The sequence below is a fragment of the Lepidochelys kempii genome, chromosome 2, assembly GCF_965140285.1.
Source record: "Lepidochelys kempii isolate rLepKem1 chromosome 2, rLepKem1.hap1, whole genome shotgun sequence".
Lineage (NCBI taxonomy): Eukaryota > Metazoa > Chordata > Testudines > Cheloniidae > Lepidochelys > Lepidochelys kempii.
Genome location: NC_136381.1, coordinates 53,160,437 through 53,180,933, shown reverse-complemented (window position 1 = coordinate 53,180,933; position 20,497 = coordinate 53,160,437). Strand labels below are relative to the sequence as shown.

At 40.6% G+C, this 20,497-nt stretch overlaps 1 protein-coding gene across 1 annotated transcript in view; it reads left to right on the top strand.

The window, feature by feature from the left end:
• STMN2 (stathmin 2) overlaps nucleotides 1–19,013 on the top strand; it is a 56,352-nt gene extending 37,339 nt beyond the window's left edge. Inside the window, 3 exon segments of the mRNA XM_073330755.1 lie at nucleotides 13,581–13,772; nucleotides 17,653–17,686; nucleotides 17,689–19,013. Of these exon segments, the coding sequence (XP_073186856.1) occupies nucleotides 13,581–13,772; nucleotides 17,653–17,686; nucleotides 17,689–17,750 (288 nt within the window). The 3' untranslated portion in view covers nucleotides 17,751–19,013.
• Nucleotides 19,014–20,497: the final 1,484 nt, after the last annotated feature.

Sequence of the window (20,497 nt, the reverse complement as noted above, 5' to 3'; positions counted from 1 at the left end):
CTGCCTCTTTTCAGAGTAACAGCCGTGTTAGTCTGTATTCGCAAAAAGAAAAGGAGTACTTGTGGCACCTTAGAGACTAACCAATTTATTTGAGCATAAGCTTTCATGAGCTACAGCTCACTTCAGATGTATGCGTCTGATAGCTTATGCTCACAAAAGCTTATGCTCAAATAAATTGGCTAGTCTCTAAGGTGCCACAAGTACTCCTTTTCTAATCTGCCTCTTGAATCTTGTCATTTGTTATAAATTAAGAGCACAGTTTGTAGAATTTTGTCAAAAGGTGGAAGAAAATAAGCAAAGAAATTAATGAGCTCATGCTGCAGCCTGTAACCACATGCAGCAGCTTCCAGACTGTTTCTTTTCAGAAGAATGAAATAAAAAAACCCTCTCCCCCCTTCCCCTTCTCCACTCAGTTACTGACTAGTCTAAATCAGGAGTAACTCCCCATCCAAGTGAATGGAGTGGGAGGAGAATTAGACCCATTAAACTCAATGGGACTAGGCTGATTTACACCACCTGAGGATCTGAGCCTTATGTCAATCCATTTAGAACACTGCTGACATAAAGAGACAGAAATGGGGATGAAATGGCAGCAGTTAAACTTGATAATTTGTGCATATTTCACTGTGAAATCTAAACCTTCGTGGCCAATTTATTTTACTGATCAGAGTGTGTATTTCTTCCAATATAAAACCTAATAATTTAATTAGACTGGAAATTGGCTTAAGAGTTGCCAACATTGATGTCTTCTTTTCCCCTACCAATATGTTCATTTTGAATGATGATCTCCACATATCCTTTCTAGCTGGGTTATTGTAACCTATGAGATCCACAGGATCCGCATCATCCTTTTCTACCCACACGCTACAGTTGTCAGGCATAATCATTCTAGATCATATCTTTTGGATACAGTTTTAAATAAAATCAAGTATAACTAATTGATTGCCTTTGACAAAAGTCATTAATTGATTTCACACCATTTTGGAGTTAGAGTGGACTGTGTTAATTTGATTAGTGTTCATTAATAAATTGTCAAATTCATATGAAAAATGCATACATTTCAATGACTCCTTATATGTGCTCTAGGTTCCCTAGTTTTTTGATTATCACTCTTTTTATCACTGTATACTCATCCCTTTATCATTTTCCTTCTTTTCTTCTCCCCCTTTTCCTCCCCTCCTGTGGGCCCTACCAGAATACAAATTATAATTAACATGTATTGCTGTTTGAGGAATTTTTAAAAAATACTGCTTCTCAAAGTGATATGCACTTTAAATAGCAATGGAGTTCTCCATTCCATGTACAGACTCCTCCATACTGCATCCCATTATTTTAACGGTGTGAGGGGGTGCTGTGTTTTCCTCCCCAAGTAGGTAATCAGAAAGATCTCACCATCCTTTCCAATTAAAAAATGAGAGCTCATTATCTCTGTGAGAAGCAGAAGTTTATTTCTTAACAGTATGGAACGCTCAACCAAATCTCTAACATGATGCAACAATTTATACCCATTGGCCTTGGAATATTTAGCTATCACACCAGATTTCTACGCTTGAAAAGCCCTAGGTTGAATTATAAATTGTGATCACCATTAATCAGCATGAAAATTAGACACTAAAGGGATTTCTACTAGTTTTAGGATTAGAGTAGAGAACTCCTATTTAATTAAATCCTCTTAATGGCTTTGTATTTGGATGGAAATTAATTGCACTAGTCCCTAATGCATAACACCACAGCGGATGCAGAATAATGGTAATATTTTCTAGCATTCATGCTGTCAATTATATAGTAAAGCCAATGTGTCTTTTTAATACCATTATTATTAATGTTGAAGGATAAGCTCCCACCCAGGCATCACAGCCTGGGCAGTGTCTAAACCCTGTTGTATCGAGTGGCCGGTTTTCCTAGATTTGCCTCTCTATCTGCTAACACCATTGCAGTACTCACCATCTGGCTGTGGGAGTGGAACACATTACCTCCTTTGAGGCCATCTTTCATGCTGCTTCATTCATTGGCAAAAGGCATTTGATCCTCCTCTTCTCTGGCAGTATCACTAGAGACAAAGGCACCTGTTTTCCACTCCACTGCATGCCACAAAGTCGAGCAAAGCCTTATTAGACATGCTGCCAAGGACACAAACCTCAAAGGAGGCGGCAAATAGAAGCTGGAGACTACTACTTTCCTTCTGTGCTAGGCCAACAGAAGCCCCTTCGCCTCTCACATGAGGTGATTGGCCAGTTGAAGTGGGAAATGAAGCCAGGTAGCAGCCCACTGTGCAGCATGTTTCCCTGCCAAAGCTGGAGATTTTATTGTGAATTTCCCCTTGGGAATTATTTTGTTCTCCTTGTAGCAGCCTTAACTTTCAAACCATGGCTTCCACTCTCTTAGGAAGAGGTGCAGAGGTTAGTTTCACCCAACTGAGTAAGGCTTATTAGCACTAGGGCCACGCAGTCAGCAACACTGTGATGGGGGAATGAGACTGGGAAGCACTGTGGAGGAAACGCCAAACAGTGAGGAGGTGGGGGATATGACAGAGACAAGGATTCTGCATGGATTCTTGCATTATTCCTCGTGTCTAAGAGGTCATGCCCTTGCCCTTGCCCTTCCACACAGCCACTCACCCCACACCCTGAGGAGCTAATGAAATCTCTTTAATTTTTTGCAGCTTTGAAGTTATATACATGTTGCGCTGGTTTGGCCCCTTCCAAATGCTTTTGCATGCAACAGCATGGGAGGTCAATTCCAGAAGCTACCTTTTGCAAACAGTAACTCAAAGACAAACAGTGATACTAAACAAAATTCAATGGCGGGAAGCTGACTCTAAACAAACTGAGACTAGAAAAAAAGGGCATTTTTTTTTAACAATGAGGGTAATTAATAGTTGGAATAACTTACCTAGGGGGTTGGTGGATTCTGTTACTTCAAGTCTTCAAAGGTAGGATGTGGTTGGAATTATTCTTAATTTATTAATACAGGATATTGCCAGACACTAATTCAACCACAAATTCCTTTATTCAATCCAAAAATCAAATGATATTTATACAATTGCTCTAAACATGCCTAAAAAGTCTAAATAATAAGCTTCTTATTACACCCACACAGTAACAAACATTCATAAGCATTTGATCAGAGTACTCACGAAAGGGCTAGACAGAGGAGTGCTTAAACTCATGTTGGCTGGCTCCAACTGGCCAGGCAGGTATTAGTATTGAACCTTTAAAAGTTCATCTTTTAAAACTCTTTAACAAACAAATGATGTCACTTCTAATTGCTAACTGTAGCTTAGAACCAGTTTTGGGCAGTGTGATACTGGGCCCCTTTCTCCAATATAAACACTGGTATGTCAGAGTTTACTACCAGTTCACCACAGAACTTTTAACCAAATTGTCACCATCTTCTATAATTTAGAGGCTTTTTTCAAGGACTTTTCCTCCTATCTTATCAGCATCCTTTTAGGTCCATTTTTTCCAGTCAAGCCACATTCCAAGCTTTGCATTCGCCCCAAAACTTGTCTGGTTAGATGTCACATTCCTTCCACCTTTTTAAGTTATTTTTTTTCAAGGCCATATTACATATTTTTCCTTTATTTTCAAAGCCTTTCTATGGCTGATAAACCCCCTTTATTTTACTTAAACTACAAAACACATATGTTCCTTCACTCTGACAGATGTCTTTCTAAAATATATGCTATAGCTCAACCACAGGCTATAGTAGCAGTTCTCAAACTGTAGGCTGCAATCCCAAATGGGGTTGCATCATCAGCAGATGGAGTTGCAGTGATCTCTACTATGGGAGGACGCCAGCTTGCTCCACACAATGTGACCTCACATGTATGACATGTGCAAGGACACAATGTATGGAGGATGTGATTTTGCTCTACAAAATGGCATCCTCCATACAGCGCGCCCTCACATGCATGAGGTCATACTGTGTAGAGGAAGCCATTTTGTAGAGCAAACTGGCATCCTCCATGCAGAATGACCTTACATGTATGATGCGTGCGAGGTCACATTGTCATGCCATTTTGTTCTTCCATGTTGTTTGGGGCCCTGACAGGAAATACTTCATTAAAATGGGGTTGCGCCGGCAAAAAAGTTTGGGAACCCCTGAGTTATGGTCTTGATAAAGCAATCACTGGTGAAATTCAGTAGCCTGTGTTATATAGGAGGTCAAACTAGATGATCATTATGGTCCCTTTTGGCTTTAAAATCTAGGAATGTATGAATCAAGACGCAGGAGTCCCAAGGTTATTCCTGAGCTCAGATTTCCAGCTATCAGTTTATTATGACTGGCACAACATGAAGTCTGACAGCATGACTATTAATTATTAAAATTATTCCTATGGGGAAAAAATAATTTGTGAATAAACAAATGCAGAAGGGGGCCTCTCTATTGAGTGTGTGTGAAAGGGGGTTTTGCTTTTTTTCCAGTTAAACAATTCTGATGCCAAGAGCTTGGAAAATAACGGAAAATTAAAGATTTGCACTACATCCACAAAGAGAAATGATAAAATACCAAGACAGCTTAGCTAATTGATTGCGTGTGCAACATTGGGGCCTGAAATACTCCCTTTCCCAGAGATCTCCAAGGCGTAAGAGGCTACATTTGTTTTCCACTTACAAACTTTTAGAAAGGTCAGTAGGAAGAGAAATGGGAAAGCGAACAGCGGGCACATAGACGGTCTCAGCATTTGCCACTTCTCTCCCCCATCTAGCTAGTTTTCCTTTCCGTTTTGCTTCCTTTTGTTTAAAAATCTTTACTGTCCTTTTGGCTGCTCTGCATGGCAGCTGTGTTTGTTTGGAGACAGAATACAAAATGAAGGGCAGTTCTTTTACAGAATGAGCCCTGCAGTGTAATGAGTAATATAGCTCCCACTTATGGTGCGTCTATATAAGTTACAGCACATTCTAGTGTACTGTTCTCCCATCTGCTGTTAATAAAGTCCATTGACAATAACTCTGTGTATGCCTCACACAGCAGTTTCTCCCCAAGAAAGCATAAGGAATAAAGGTGTTAGAGGTCTGCCTATTGGAAGAGGTACGTTATTTACAGGGTGGAGCTTGGGCACTAGATATAAAGTTCTGACAGAGGGTCAGACATCTGAGTTAGCTCTGGAAGAATCATAGAATCATAGAATATCAGGGTTGGAAGGGACCCCAGAAGGTCATCTAGTCCAACCCCCTGCTCGAAGCAGGACCAATTCCCAGTTAAATCATCCCAGCCAGGGCTTTGTCAAGCCTGACCTTAAAAACCTCTAAGGAAGGAGATTCTACCACCTCCCTAGGTAACGCATTCCAGTGTTTCACCACCCTCTTAGTGAAAAAGTTTTTCCTAATATCCAATCTAAACCTCCCCCACTGAAACTTGAGACCATTACTCCTCGTTCTGTCATCTGCTACCATTGAGAACAGTCTAGAGCCATCCTCTTTGGAACCCCCTTTCAGGTAGTTGAAAGCAGCTATCAAATCCCCCCTCATTCTTCTCTTCTGCAGGCTAAACAATCCCAGCTCCCTCAGCCTTTCCTCATAAGTCATGTGTTCTAGACCCCTAATCATTTTTGTTGCCCTTCGCTGGACTCTCTCCAATTTATCCACATCCTTCTTGTAGTGTGGGGCCCAAAACTGGACACAGGACTCCAGATGAGGCCTCACCAATGTCGAATAGAGGGGAATGATCACGTCCCTCGATCTGCTCGCTATGCCCCTACTTATACATCCCAAAATGCCATTGGCCTTCTTGGCAACAAGGGCACACTGCTGACTCATATCCAGCTTCTCGTCCACTGTTACACCTAGGTCCTTTTCCGCAGAACTGCTGCCTAGCCATTCGGTCCCTAGTCTGTAGCGGTGCATTGGATTCTTCCATCCTAAGTGCAGGACCCTGCACTTATCCTTATTGAACCTCATCAGATTTCTTTTGGCCCAATCCTCCAATTTGTCTAGGTCCTTCTGTATCCTATCCCTCCCCTCCAGCGTATCTACCACTCCTCCCAGTTTAGTATCATCCGCAAATTTGCTGAGAGTGCAATCCACACCATCCTCCAGATCATTTATGAAGATATTGAACAAAACCGGCCCCAGGACCAACCCTTGGGGCACTCCACTTGATACTGGCTGCCAACTAGACATGGAGCCATTGATCACTACCCGTTGAGCCCGACAATCTAGCCAGCTTTCTACCCACCTTATAGTGCATAAGAGAGGAGAGCTGGTTAAAGCCATTTTTCATTTTTGTTATATTTCATGTATCATTATTTCATTGTAGTCTTACTCACACTATGATCCCAAGCCCAATAGAAATATCAGGCCCTAGTGTTGTACCAATAAAATAAAAACCAGCAGGATCTTATTAAAGGGAAAAAGGCAAAATACCACATTTATTGTGAATACAGAAAGAATCATAGTAAGCAGTTAGTTATAGTTATAACATTCCATTCAATCTCATATTTAGTCACACATTCATTCATACAAACACACACACACACAGGTTCTGCAAGGTTGTTATCATAGTTACCAGCCTTAGAGTTGCTCATGCCAAGCCACTGGCCAGGTGGCCTGGACATGAGGAGGGAGCAGGGCCTTGTCAGATGCTCATCTGATGCTCCTGGAAGTTGGTTTGCAGAATCAGACCCCAAAGTTCTCACTTTTTAGAGTCTATTTTTATAGGAATTTCTTCCTATGCCAGTCTATGGGAATTGCTTCATCATGCTGTTGCTGAATCAATCAGCAGATAGCACATTCCTGACGGCTCCAAGATGTTATCTTGTTCTTTGGTTCTCCCATTCTTGAGGCTGTTGGGTGGATTCCAGTCTGCCCTCCGGGTGGGGTCCTCTGGTTATTTCCACTTGACGCCTTCTTCAGCCGATGGACACTGGATTCTTAGGCTGGCACCTCCCTGATCATTCAGTTATTATCCACACCAAGCATCCATCCACATACATCCTCTATCTCTATTTTAATCACAATTGTTAATACAACAAAAGGGTGGGGAGTCTCTGGGTGCTGTTTCTGTTGTTAGAGTATTGCTTTGGGTCTCTCTCTCTGTGAATTGCTTTGAGAACAGACTCTGTCTTAGAATGTACTAACACAATTAGCAGCTTGCAAGTTTCACACATAGAGGGAGAGAAACAGTACCAAAAACCAAGAGACCTCAAGAGACCTCTTAATTAGTAATACCCTGGAATTTAAACTCTGGGGAATCAAACTCATTTGTGATTTTTAATACAGAACTTCTTTAATATGATCCAACACTAGAACCATATTTTGCATGAAAATTCTCCCAAACACAGTGTGGTATACTCACAAATAGGATGTTGTTCTTTAGTACCCTCCCCTTCACCGCCAAACACTGACACCTTGGCTTGTAAAAGGAGTCGAACAGCAAGAAGGAAAACCGGAGTCTTAAAATTGGACTTCTGTTGAAATAGTTGTGGAAATGGCTTTATTTTTTTCAAAATAGCAATACGTTTAACATGGGCCCTTTATTCGGAATAGGGCTACATGGCCATGTGAAATCAGAAGCAGCCTATAAGTCCATTGTATCTATGCTATTTTGAGGACAGTGCTGTCCTATATACTCCTAAACGTTGCATGCCATGGGAAGACAAACACATTGTTCTGCATACACATAAAAATCCAAACTGAGGCGAAAGAGCACCTTAACTGAGAAATCCTGTCCTCACATCTCAAAGGGAAATCAGCTAATGCCAAGCACAACTGTATTATATAGCATTTGAATGTATCAAACTCCATGGCTCCTTATGACATTTCTTTTCATATTATAATTGCCCCACCCAAAGGGCTTAGGCAATGCCATTCTGCTAAGAAAAGAGTTGTCACCGACTGCAGTAACTACTCTAGGCCTTCACTCTGCAATGGGATGCCTGTGGATGACCCCTTATGCACTATGAAGTCCCATTGACTGCTATAAGGGTTATATTGGTATTTAAGCTTTAAAAAAACCGAATATTTAATTACAGACAAAAATATGTGTACATTAAGGGTGAGTACACCCAATTCCTATACATTTCTAGTGAAAACTGAACATCTAAATCCCTTAGCTTTGAAAAATTCAGCCTCAAAATATATTGAATTCCCTCCAAGCGTGATATTTCTCTTTTGACTCAAAATTAATGCTAAGAGCTATTTACAATTTACTTAGGGTACCAGGGAATATCCTTAATTTTCTTCAGTAATGTGGTATTAGAGGAAGAAGTAGGTTACATCAACATATCATGGCAAAATATTTTCCCTTAAAGCACATTAAATGAAAAAGTAGCTATATGGATCCAGTTAAGTCCAAAATTATTCCCTACAGTGTTCTAAAATAGGGGAAATCAAAAATGAAATGTAAGGGACTCAGATGTAGTAAAGCTCCTGGTTAGCTGTATATTATCTGTGCCAGTCTAGAAAACAATTAACTCAAATACCACACAATCAAATAGTCAGTTACAGAGAAGCCAGTAGAAAACTCAAAAAAATGTAGTTGCACTTTCAAAACTCATGTATACCAGCAAGTCTATTCTCATCCCCATACACCTCATTAATGTTAATGGCAGTTCTATGCATTTTGTCTAGTCCCTAAGATGCTTCATGGAAGGCACACGGTTGTCAGACTGCTAACCCACATTTTCCATTAATATACCAAACATCAAGTTTGCTTTAAAAAAAATTTTCAGACCAGATTCAGACACTTTATTATACCAATTGTAATCAGATCCAGCCAATCAGTGGGCTAGATGGATGGCATTTAATTATCAGTATAAATCAAAACTGGAGTAATTAGAAACAGACTTATTCAGAAAGATGCATTAAATACTGAAAATAGAATACTATGGCTCAAGGACTTAGTAAATGAGCTATGGAGCTTTTGATATCTAGATGGTTGGTTCAATCAATGATTAAATGTTTTGTTAACATCAGACAATTGGTTCATGGCCTCCATGAAATGTGCTGGTGGCCTCAAAACAGTTCCCAAAAAACAGCTGTCTCCATTGTAAAAACTACCTGCTGTCAGTGCTAACTGTTCTGCCCCACCACTGTCTTTTGCTAGAGAGGAAAGGATTGAATGGGCCTGGAGACTGTCCCATGCTCTCAGTGCTAGAAATGATCACTCCAGGATTAGGCTGAGGTGTGCTGGTGGGTTGGAGAACTATGCATTGCCATTACCAATGCTGTGTGACTGTTTTTGAACAGAGAACTCTTCTGGGTGGTAAATCCAGCTCCTTTCACAAATCTTCATTCACTAGTACAAATCTAGAGGGGAAAATAGCAGGACTTTTATTATTATTGTTTAAAATAGCTAAAGAAGAAACAAGCCTCATTCTGAGTCCGTCAGATACAGATGTTCACAATTTACAGAGCCAGATTTTCAATGCATGGCCTCGCTTTGTGACTGTGCAGCGTTGGGAACACAACCATATGCACGTATTCACTTAATGTATGTGAGCTAATTATAGACCTCACATGCACAAAGCCCAAAAGCATGCATAAACTCTGTGCAAATGTCTTTCACACATATCAATTATATGCAAGAACTGTTCATAAAGCTGCATGAGAGCAAATGATAGTCTCAACAAGACACCTCTGAAAATTTCTCCACATTGCAAAACCATGACACAGTTTAGCACTGTTGGCTTAACAGGGGATACAGACTAGAAAACAGATGACAGAAAGGGTGTGCACTAGTGAGATGGGCACTAGACAAGGCCTCAGAAAACCAAAGATGAAAAGTGGGCCACTTAAGTCATTGGGAATTTTTCCTTTGACTTCAACAGAGGAAGGATTTTATCCATGGATTCCACCCCTAGCTCTTCCACTGATCTATTGCGTGACCAAGTCACTTCACTACACTGCATTTGTTTCCCCTCCCACTTTTTGTCCATTTTGTCTATATAGATTATAATTTCTTCAGGACAGAGTCTGTCTCTCAAGTGTGTTTGTACAGTGCCTAGCACAGTGGGGTTTCTATCGCAGCTGGGGCATCTAGACACTATTGCAATACACATCGTAATCCATACTGTGTCCCATGTGAGGAATGAGATGTATTGGCAACAATCTATGAAGAAGCCAGTGCTGTGCAAGCCAGCATGGTGTCTAGTTCTACCCCATTCCCTCACTTTGATGTGCAACAGCAAGAAAACAACTAAATTAATTTCCCCTGAAAATGTCATTCCTTGATCTCAATGTTGTTTTTCTATAAATGCTTGGTCTTTACTTTGGCATTTACACTGCAGGAGGAGACCTTTATCCTGTCTTAACATTCTATTCTATTAACATTATCTTTTCAATATACAATACTCTGAGATACACCAAAGTTAATGCAATTCCCACTGAATGTGTTAATAAAAAAAAAAATCCAGCAACTGGATTAATTCTGCAGCATCAAAGTGAAACTTTCATAATTGGAACTTTCCCCCATATGTCCTTAAAACTAATACAGTCATGGTGTGCATTCAAGTGCAAATTTCAACTTTGAAAGGAATTGTTCTCCTAGTTCACTTCCTGCTATTTGAGTAATCCTTTCTTTTTTTCTCTACAGAGCTGATTTAATATACTTTTGGATGTGCTTGTCACAGGAAAGTAAAATCTGGGAAAATAGAAAATCCTTGTATATACACACAGCTGAACCCAATTTTCAACTTGAATGTCTTAAAAAGAGACACCTCCATAGTCTGCATTTGCAAGCTCTACAGGCACTTTGACATTTAAAATGGGCATTTAGTTGACTATATGTCTATGTAAGCGTCCAAATGTGGGATTTGGAGCTCCTATTAAATAACCCCTTAAAACTGGGGTCAGAGTTGCTTTTTATAACATCCACTAAAAAAAAAAAAGGTCATAAACAAGTTTGCTGCATTGGCCTCTTTTTCAGTATACTTGAATATCAGCATGAGCTGAAGGATCTGTGTCTAGAGAGCCTTACAACATTTGTAAGCAGACATTGTGAGGCAAAATAATGTTGCAAGTCAAAAAAGCTAACAGAATGTTAGCAACCATTAGGCAAGGGATAGCTAAGAGGACAGAAAATATCATAGTGCCACTATACAAATCTATGGTGTGCTCACACCTTGAATACTGAGTGAAGTTCTGGTCTCACCATCTCAAAAAAGTTAGGTCAGGACTGGAAAAAGTACAGAAAAGGGCAACACAAGTGATGTGGGGTTTGGAACAGCTTCCAGATGAGGAGAGATTAACAAGATTGGGCTGTTCATCTTGGAAAAGAGACGACTGAGGGGCGCTATGATCAAGGTCTATAAAATCAAGAATAGGGTGGAGACAGTAAATAAGGAAGTGTTATTTACCTCTTCACATAGCACAAGAACTAGGGGGTCACCCAATAAAATTAATAGGCACCAGTTGTAAAACAAACATAAGGAAGTACTTTCTCAACACGCAGTCCACCTGTGGAATGCATTGCCTGGGGATGTTGTGAAGGCCAAAAGTATAACTGGGTTCAGAAGAGAATTACACAAGTTCATGGAGGATAAGTCCATTAATGGCTAGTAGCCAAGATGATCAGGGATGCATCCCCATGCTCTGGGTGTCCCTAAACCTCTGACTGCCAGAAACTGGGACAGGATGACCAGGGGGCTAACTTAATTATTGCCCTGTTCACTCTCTCTGAAACATCTGGCACCAGCCACTGTTGGAAGACAGGATACTGGGCTAGATGGACCATTAGTCTGACCCAGCATGGTCATCTGATGATATTTATAAGTATGCGAGAAAGTTGTTTGTGCTCTAATGTGGAATGTTACGTCTATGAATTAATAACCAGATCACTGCCAAAAAGTGTGCACAGTAGCACATACAGGAAGAGACAAATTATGTAAACTATAGACTTTCTCCTTCTGTTGGAATTATATGTATGTTACTTTCGGAGCCACTGAATTCTAACAGAAATAACGAAGGAGCTAGTTTGCTAATCACAGTCATATTAGTCGTAATCACTCTTTAGCTCAGTGGTGGACAACCTGCAGCACACAGTCCATCAGGGTAATCTGCTGGCAGGCCGCAAGACAGTTTGTTTACATTGACCGTCCACAGGCATAGTCGCGCACAGCTCCCAGTGGCTGCGGCCATTCCAGCCAATGGGAGCTGCAGGAAGCAGCTGTCAGCATGTCCCTGCCCACCACTGCCTTAGCTACTTCAACGTCTGCTGCAGACTTTGATCAGACATGGAGGAAATGTTCTTTTGCCATATGTTTTTGAGGCAGATACCATTTCACCTCTACAGTGCGAAAAACAATTTGGCTTCCCTCCAAGTCTTGCTTTATTAGGCTATGATGGTGATCTGACCATTGAAGGCCAGATTCACAGCTGCTGTAAAACTGAAGTCAATGGAAAAATTTACATTAGCTGAGGCTCTACCCCTGGTACTTTTCCATTTATTTTGCACCAGCCACTTCATGTAGCTAGACTAGTGTTCATCTCACAATGGAAATCGTCCATTCAAATTCCTGTCCCATTCCAGGTTGCTAAATCCTGGGGTATTTATGGAAGAGTTTATAAACATACCCAGGCCATTTATATTGAGAGATCAGAACTCTTCATAATGTACAATATATGGCAAATACCCAGACTAACAAGTTATCAATATAAGGCCCTGTATATACTGTATCTCCTGGGACAGTCTTAACATTGCAACCTCATTGACTTGCATCAGAAGATCAGTGGTTTCATTTTGTTTTAAGTGAACTTCAGTGTCCTAAACGTAATTCTAAACTAACAGCAAAGCTCATGTTTCTAGCAATTGTGCTCATAAGTAAGGATAATAGAATTCAGGGTGCAGATTGCATGCATTTAAGATCCTCTGTAGATTTCATGGTCTTTGCAGAATTTAAGCTTTTGATTAAAAAAATTATTGTTTTAGGCCTTTTGTTTGGAAAAATAACCTTCTTCCTGTTTACAGAAACAAAATGGAGCCAGATCAGATCTGAACTTCCTCCAGTCATCTTAAGGCAATGTTAACTTTAAAGCCTATATGTGACCATTTCAACATATACTTCTAAAGATAGCTTGAGGAAAACAAAAAAATTCATAGCTCTTGTTTCTGAAGCCCAATTATAAAAGAGTACAACTTTTTAGACTGAAATCCCATATAATTTTGAAATAAAATGCTCATGCATAAATGACTGCATCTCTTACCACTGAAATATTTAAGGCAGGTACAGTGTCACATGGTAGCCTTATTAATCCAGAATTCTCAAATACTCTCCTTCAGATGTTTCCTTATTTGAATTCCTCACATATGTTCAGTATCTTCATACCTCAGTTATTGAAATGGGCCTTGCTTATAATGGATGTGGGAGGAAACAGTTTTCCAGAATGTCCCTCAGATATATTGCCACTATTAATAAGTGTATTTATTTCTTACTCTACATATATTTTATTAACTTAGTTTTACCAAGCATTTCGAGAAAAAACAAAACAGCAGATCTCACAAAAATCCAGACTCAGTGCACTTGCCCTTTCTAATCAAAGACTTGCTTATTAGTGTTTTTTATTTACTCAGAATGCCTTATCCACTGTCTTCTGACATTCCCTAGACTATTGCCTCAGCAGGATGTGTCTTTTTCCCAGTCCCAGGAGGCCCAGGTGCTGAAACATCTGGCAGAAAAGAGAGAACATGAGCGAGAAGTCCTTCAGAAGGCTTTGGAGGAGAACAATAACTTCAGCAAAATGGCAGAGGAAAAGCTGATACTGAAAATGGAACAGATCAAAGAAAACCGTGAAGCTAATTTAGCCGCTCTTATTGAACGTCTTCAAGAAAAGGTAATCAAGTCATGACTCCACACCACAGCCTGCAGCAAGAATTAGGGTCAAAATTTTCAAAAGTGACTGGTGATTTTGTGTGACTCCATTTTTAGATCCCTTAACTTGAGGCACCTTAAAGGGGGCCGATCTTCAGAGGATGAGTGTTCAGGGCTTTCTGAAAACCATGTGCCATTAAGATGACAAGCCGAGCACTCAAAATCACTAATTGCTTTTGAAAAATCTGGGCCTCCTTCTCAGACTATACCAGCTAGTTCTCTACTATCCCCAATTCTGATATGCTTTCGGGCCTGTTTATCTGTTCCCTTTTCTGGCTGAGACCTGCACCTTTACCATTATGGGCAAAGAGTCTGTGTTTTTGAAATCAAAGGCCCCAGGTTCAAAAAGAGAAAAAATGCCAAAGAAAGTTTGTTTGGGTTTAATTTCTGGCTTCTAAGCGGGATTTATGAACAATGTGGAATAAATCATTTGTCTCATATTTAACCACATACATCCATAATGGACTGTGTTGCAATCGCTCTCCTAATTGAGGGAGATCAGATCTATTTTTTGGACCCCTTCAATAGACATCCCCAGGGGCTGAGCATACTTACCATTTCTAATGCAACCCTCCCAGCCTGGAGAGCAAAAGCAAAAGAGGAAAAGGAACCAGATGTGATAAAGTCCTTTTAACTTGTTCTGCAGAGAACGTTAACTTTTCTCTGTTGGGATGCAATACGAGCTGCTATTTTGAAGCATCTAATATGTCAGCAGACTAGTGTATATACCTCTCAATTGTCCCTTATGAAGAGGGATGTCCATTGTAGATCTACGCTTTTCTCCATCTTACACTCATCTTACGGCCATCTCACCTTGTTAACTGTCGATAATTGGAGTCAGAGATGTCACATCAGGAAGCAGAGCTGGACAAGAAAGCGAGGGCAGCATCCTGTGTTATATCCTAAAGACAGATGTAACAGGCTGTTTCAACCAAGCCTCTGGGAGCCCCAGGATTGTGCCTAACCTCCCTGACAGTGTTTTAAATAAGTTAGACTACAAAAACAATCAAGCTACCTCACATTATTTTCATTTACTTCCTATTACTTATAGGAGGAGGATGAAAAAAAAAACAAAGAAAGAAAGAAAAATGGGGGCGGGAGGAGATAAGAGAGAATGTTCTTTTTCTTGGCTGGGTCCCAAAAATGAAGCCGAGCACAGGGCCCCACTAACTCTAAATCCGCCACTGGCTCAAGCTCATCTTTGAAATACTCAGATTGCCCCTTCTCGGGGATCTCACCAATTTCAATGTAAGAGCTATCCCATGCCTATGTCAGCTGTAAAGCCTCTTGTCCTTCAGATAGTGTTCTTTGTGGTCTCCTTCACAGTGATGAGGCATGTCTGAATCCCCAGCTCTTCTAAAGAGGGTGGGACATTAACTCACTAACAGTTAGTATCAGTTGCGAGTGGGGACTCTCAATTCCCATGTCCCTGCTGAACCCTGAGGAGTTTCATACCTGGATACTGCCCCGGCATAATGGTGGTCTCGGAAAGTTATAGAAACTAAAGCACAGACTGCAGAGGAGGTGGCTGGGTGTCTGTCCCCTGCAGCAGCATCTCGTTTGGTACAAAGACTTATTCTAGGCATATAGAAGATACGTTATTGTCCCCAGCCATAGGACAAAGAACCATTCTCTGCAAGAAACTCTCCTGTTGAAATGTTTTGGCTAATGTGCAGTCTGATTCATCCAGATGACTGCTTCAGTCTGTCAGCAGCTCCTTTGGATGAGACCACAATGAGTTGTGACCTTTGAGACTATAGTTAGGTCTCTCCTTGCCTTTTGACTGTGAAAGTTGCAAGCTAGTTATGGAGTATATTTATGACTGGTGTCTTGTTTTAGACAAGGATGTCCAGGGTTCTCAGAAGCTCACTAATGCAGATCTGATTCATGTCCATTTAGGGTTGTTCTGATTCTTTTCCAGTGTTGCTGTGCTACCCTTACTGACAGGCATTGTCACCATGCGACATTCTGCCTGCATCCTGCCCAGATGCCTTTGTGGAGGGATTCTTAAGTCCTTTTCCTCACACTGCATCTGCATAGAATTTAGCCCTAAATTAGAATTGTTCCCTTTTTACTCCAAGTCTTCCACAAGTTCAGTGTCTGGATAGTTGTCATAAATATAAAGGGAAGGGTAAACCCCTTGGAAATCCCTCCTGGCCAGGGGAAAGCTCCTCTCACCTGTAAAGGGTTAAGAAGCTAAAGGTAACCTCGCTGGCACCTGACCAAAATGACCAATGAGGAGACAAGATACTTTCAAAAGCTGGGAGGAGGGAGAGAAACTAAGGGTCTGTGTCTGTCTGTATGCTGGTTTCTGCCAGGGATAGACCAGGAATGGAGCCTTAGAACTTTTAGTAAGTAATCTAGCTAGGTATGTGTTAGATTATGATTTCTTTAAATGGCTGAGAAAAGAATTGTGCTGAATAGAATAACTATTTCTGTCTGTGTATCTTTTTTGTAACTTAAGGTTTTGCCTAGAGGGGTTCTCTATGTTTTTGAATCTAATTACCCTGTAAGATATCTACCATCCTGATTTTACAGGGGGGATTTCTTTATTTCTATTTACTTCTATTTTTTATTAAAAGTCTTCTTGTAAAACACTGAATGCTTTTTCATTGTTCTCAGATCCAAGGGTTTGGGTCTGTGGTCACCTATGCAAATTGGTGAGGCTTTTTATCCAACATTTCCCAGGAAAGGGGGGGTGCAAGTGTTGGGAGGATTGCTCATTGTTCTTAAGATCCAAGGGTCTGGGTCTGTAGTCACCTAGGCAAATTGGTGAGGCTTTTTACCAAACCTTGCCCAGGAAGTGGGGTGCAAGGTTTTGGGAAGTATTTTGGGGGGAAGGACGCGTCCAAACAGCTCTTCCCCAGTAACCAGTATTAGTTTGGTGGTGGTAGCGGCCGGTCCAAGGACAACGGGTGTAATATTTTGTACCTTGGGGAAGTTTTGATCTAAGCTGGTAAAGATAAGCTTAGGAGGTTTTTCATGCAGGTCCCCACATCTGTACCCTAGAGTTCAGAGTGGGGGAGGAACCTTGACAATAGTACCTTGTCAGGCTGTTGATCCTGGTGTTTACTTTGCCAGTGACAGCAACCTCAATTGCTTGCTTGTCCACTTCTCCCTCAATCACCTCCGTGCTTCCTCACATGCCATCCCTGTGCATTGGAACATCTCCACATAAGTATAAATAAAACTGTCAACTTATCCTTAAAAGCTACCTCTGAAATGATGCCTATAAATTTCTCCTGCTGGCACCAGTTAGGGTAAATGATGATCTGCGATTTCTGCTTTTCTGTTCAACTCTGCTCATTTCATTACTCATTCCCACACCCTTCCCCATCATATATGTCTAGTTTTCCTCCTGTTGTGTCCTGTCATCTAGATTGTGAGCTCTCTGGCTACTTTGATGGAGCCATGATCCTTAACTGCAGCTCCTACGAACTACTGTAATACAAACAGTAATAATAACCACCTCTCACACACGAAGATATGGTAACCTGCTAGCAAGAAGGTAATTACCTAGAGCCAATTCACCTCAGCAGAGATTAAATTTAGGGTGAAATTCCCTCCTGTGCAGAGGGCATGCCACAGGGGCTATGTCACTCTTAAATCCTACTTAAGACCTCAAAATAGGACTTAAGTCAAATTTAGGTAGTGAATAGGCCTTGTGCTGGCCTGGTGAATTTCATCCTTTGTGAGCAGCACCCTCAAAAGATTGTTTTTCTACTGAGGCTATCTATGCACAGGTGACCTGTACACAGAGAGAAAGGGGTTTCTTTTAAGAATCTTCCTGGGCAGGTTCTACAAAGAAGAGGTTTGACCTTTCCTTTCTTGATGTTTTCCAGGAGAGGCATGCTGCAGAGGTCCGTAGAAACAAGGAGCTCCAGGTGGAACTGTCTGGCTGAAAAAGGCAACGGTGGATGAGACACCTCCCCACCATTAGTAAACTCCCCTGCCTATATTATTACGGATCATGCGATATCAGTATGGGAAATGTATGACATGGTTTAAAAAAAAAATCAAGAACTCAATAAAAAACAAAACAAAAACAAAAATAAAAACAATATGGTCTCTCTGCAGAATGATTTGCTTGATGTTTAAAAAAAAACTTGGATCTTATTTTGTAAATACTTACATTTTTGTTAAAAAATACAAGTATTGCATTATGCAAGTTATTTCATAATCTTACATGTCCTGTAACAGGCTTTTGATGTTGTCTATTTCCACTCAGTTGAATTTGCTAGGTCTGTTCATTTGAAGCAGCCCATGTCTAATTCCATTCTCTGCCATTTTAATTCTAACCATCCAATGAGGTCAATAGTAGGTCTATGGTGCTAGAGACCAGTCATCGCCTAATAACCCAGAAGGCTTTGTAATCAATAAGCTCTGTTAAAACAATAACTAGATCACAGGTATTGTGACTCCACATGAAGCTGTCCAGATAGAAAGCTCTTAAAACATTGTGTGTTCATAATTTATTTACACCTATCCTTGGTAGCATCAGAATGAACCAGAGATTAAACTGTTATTTGCAATGTTTATTTTGTCTGCCTTCATCAGATCAGAGGCAACAAATATTGCTTTTTTAATAAGAGTTATTGATAAGAAGGCAAGTGACATCCATCTGAGCCAAAGTTTAGAAGCTGAGTATCATAAACAGCTAGCTATGAAAAATCCTAAATGGTACACAATAGCCATAAAAAATCCTAATTGTCTCACAAGCTTAATTCACCAGTTGAAGATTTATTGATGGAGCAATTAATCAACATCAAGTGGCTTTATCTGTAGATGCCATGATCTAGGATATTCATTTGAAGCTACTATGTTACATGTGTAAAAATACAAGAGGCTTCTGAATATTTCTACCTGGAACCCATGAGCTGGCTGTTGTATTTTTTTTTTTTTAACACTGCTGATTTCCACTCAACATGACCTGTGCTCTTCAGTGTTAGTCAACCTGACCTACTTTAAAGACATCTAGAAAAAAAGAGGGCTGATGCGGCAGGAATCATTAGACAGGGTGCTTGTGCCAAGTACGATATCACCAAACCTAACATATCCCCTAAAAGAGCTGCCGTTTTGAAGTGGTCCCTACCCCCTGGAGGTTGCTGCCTGCATATTCTACTCTTCATTAGTGCTATTTTCCTGTATGTCATTGTGAGCAAGCTGTGATTAATAAAGAATTGGGGTTCTGTGAACTGAAAAAGGGCTTGTCTGTTCTCTTGCTCCATCACTTCTCTTACACATGCCACTGTGAAGTTAAAGTCCACTGACTTCATACCATATTATTACCTGTCTACGAGGCGGAGATATAATGCAATACTGAAGGGTGACTTTACAGAGCACAGAATGTAATAAAAAAAAAAAGAAACCACCAGTAAAAAGTCAAGTGGGGTTGCAGGCTTACCAATACGGTCATGTCCCACAACAAGCACATATCATGGCCCCAACCCTGCTATCTGTTAACACATTGATATTAGAGCCCAAGGAAACTCACTTCCAGGCTTAAATGAACAAGGCAAAATAGGTAGAGATGGTGGTGAGCAGCAGGGTTTGGCTGTAGCACTGGATCTGGACTCACACCATGTAGAGTCACAGGTTTGGTCAATCAAGAATAATTATTTTCAAATAGTTTCTGATTTAAATCCAGGAAAGCAAAGCTACTGAGAGAGGTTCCTGAAGAAAGATGGGCCAAGACAAATATTTATGCTAAATTCCCTGAATCTGGGGAGTTCCAAGCCCCAAAATCTGAACCAGCCCAGGGTTTGGTTTTGCAAAACCAGAATCCACCCAACAAACTCAGTCCGTGCAGCGCTTTTGGCTCATTTCTCAGACAATCAGCAAATGCCCACGCAGCCACAAGGACTGAGCAACATAACAGATTTGATGACACATGCATCACATAACAATAGGAGGGATTAAGCCCTTCACAAAAAAATTGTTTTTGTTGTTTAAATTCTTCTGTTTTTATGGCAGCAATAATAAAAGAGGAAATGGAAAACACTAGGAACTGGTTCAAATAGCAAACTTTGGATCTGGATTTCATACTCCCCAAAGTTGGCAGGTATTTCGATTTGGCATTTTGGTTGCACCCATTATATATATTCATAGATTCCAAGGCCAGAAGGGACCACTGTGATCATCCAGTCTGATCTCCTGCATAGCACAGGCCATTGAACTTCCCCACATAATTCGTAGAACAGATCTTTTAGAAAACCATCCAGGAGCTTACCTACGTTCACATCGACAGGTTTGGTGTGAGCATTTCTCAAGCAAAGATAATATACTGGCACCTGAGGATCCTTCAGAACCAAATTACTGCCATGTCAATTGGCTAGTAAATTTTGGCACCATTCCTATTACGCCATCACTGTATACTTTCTAGCTGATCCCCATTTATACATTTGGTGTAATGGATCTATAAAATGGGGTTGCAGATTAAAGATTTTCCTGAAAAGTAAAAACACTCAGAACACCCATTTTTAAAGCCTTTCTATCCCAGCCATCTTAAATATTTGAGCTTTTTGAAATTCTGTGGGATCTGTGGGTGTGCAGCACCTTCAACAATTAGGCTACTTCCTTAGGTGACTAACCATAGATTTGGGTGCCTAACGATATCTGCAGACTGATGTGAGCATTTTTAGCCCAAGTACTGAAACTGAACTAACTGAAATTGCTGGGAGAGCCTTA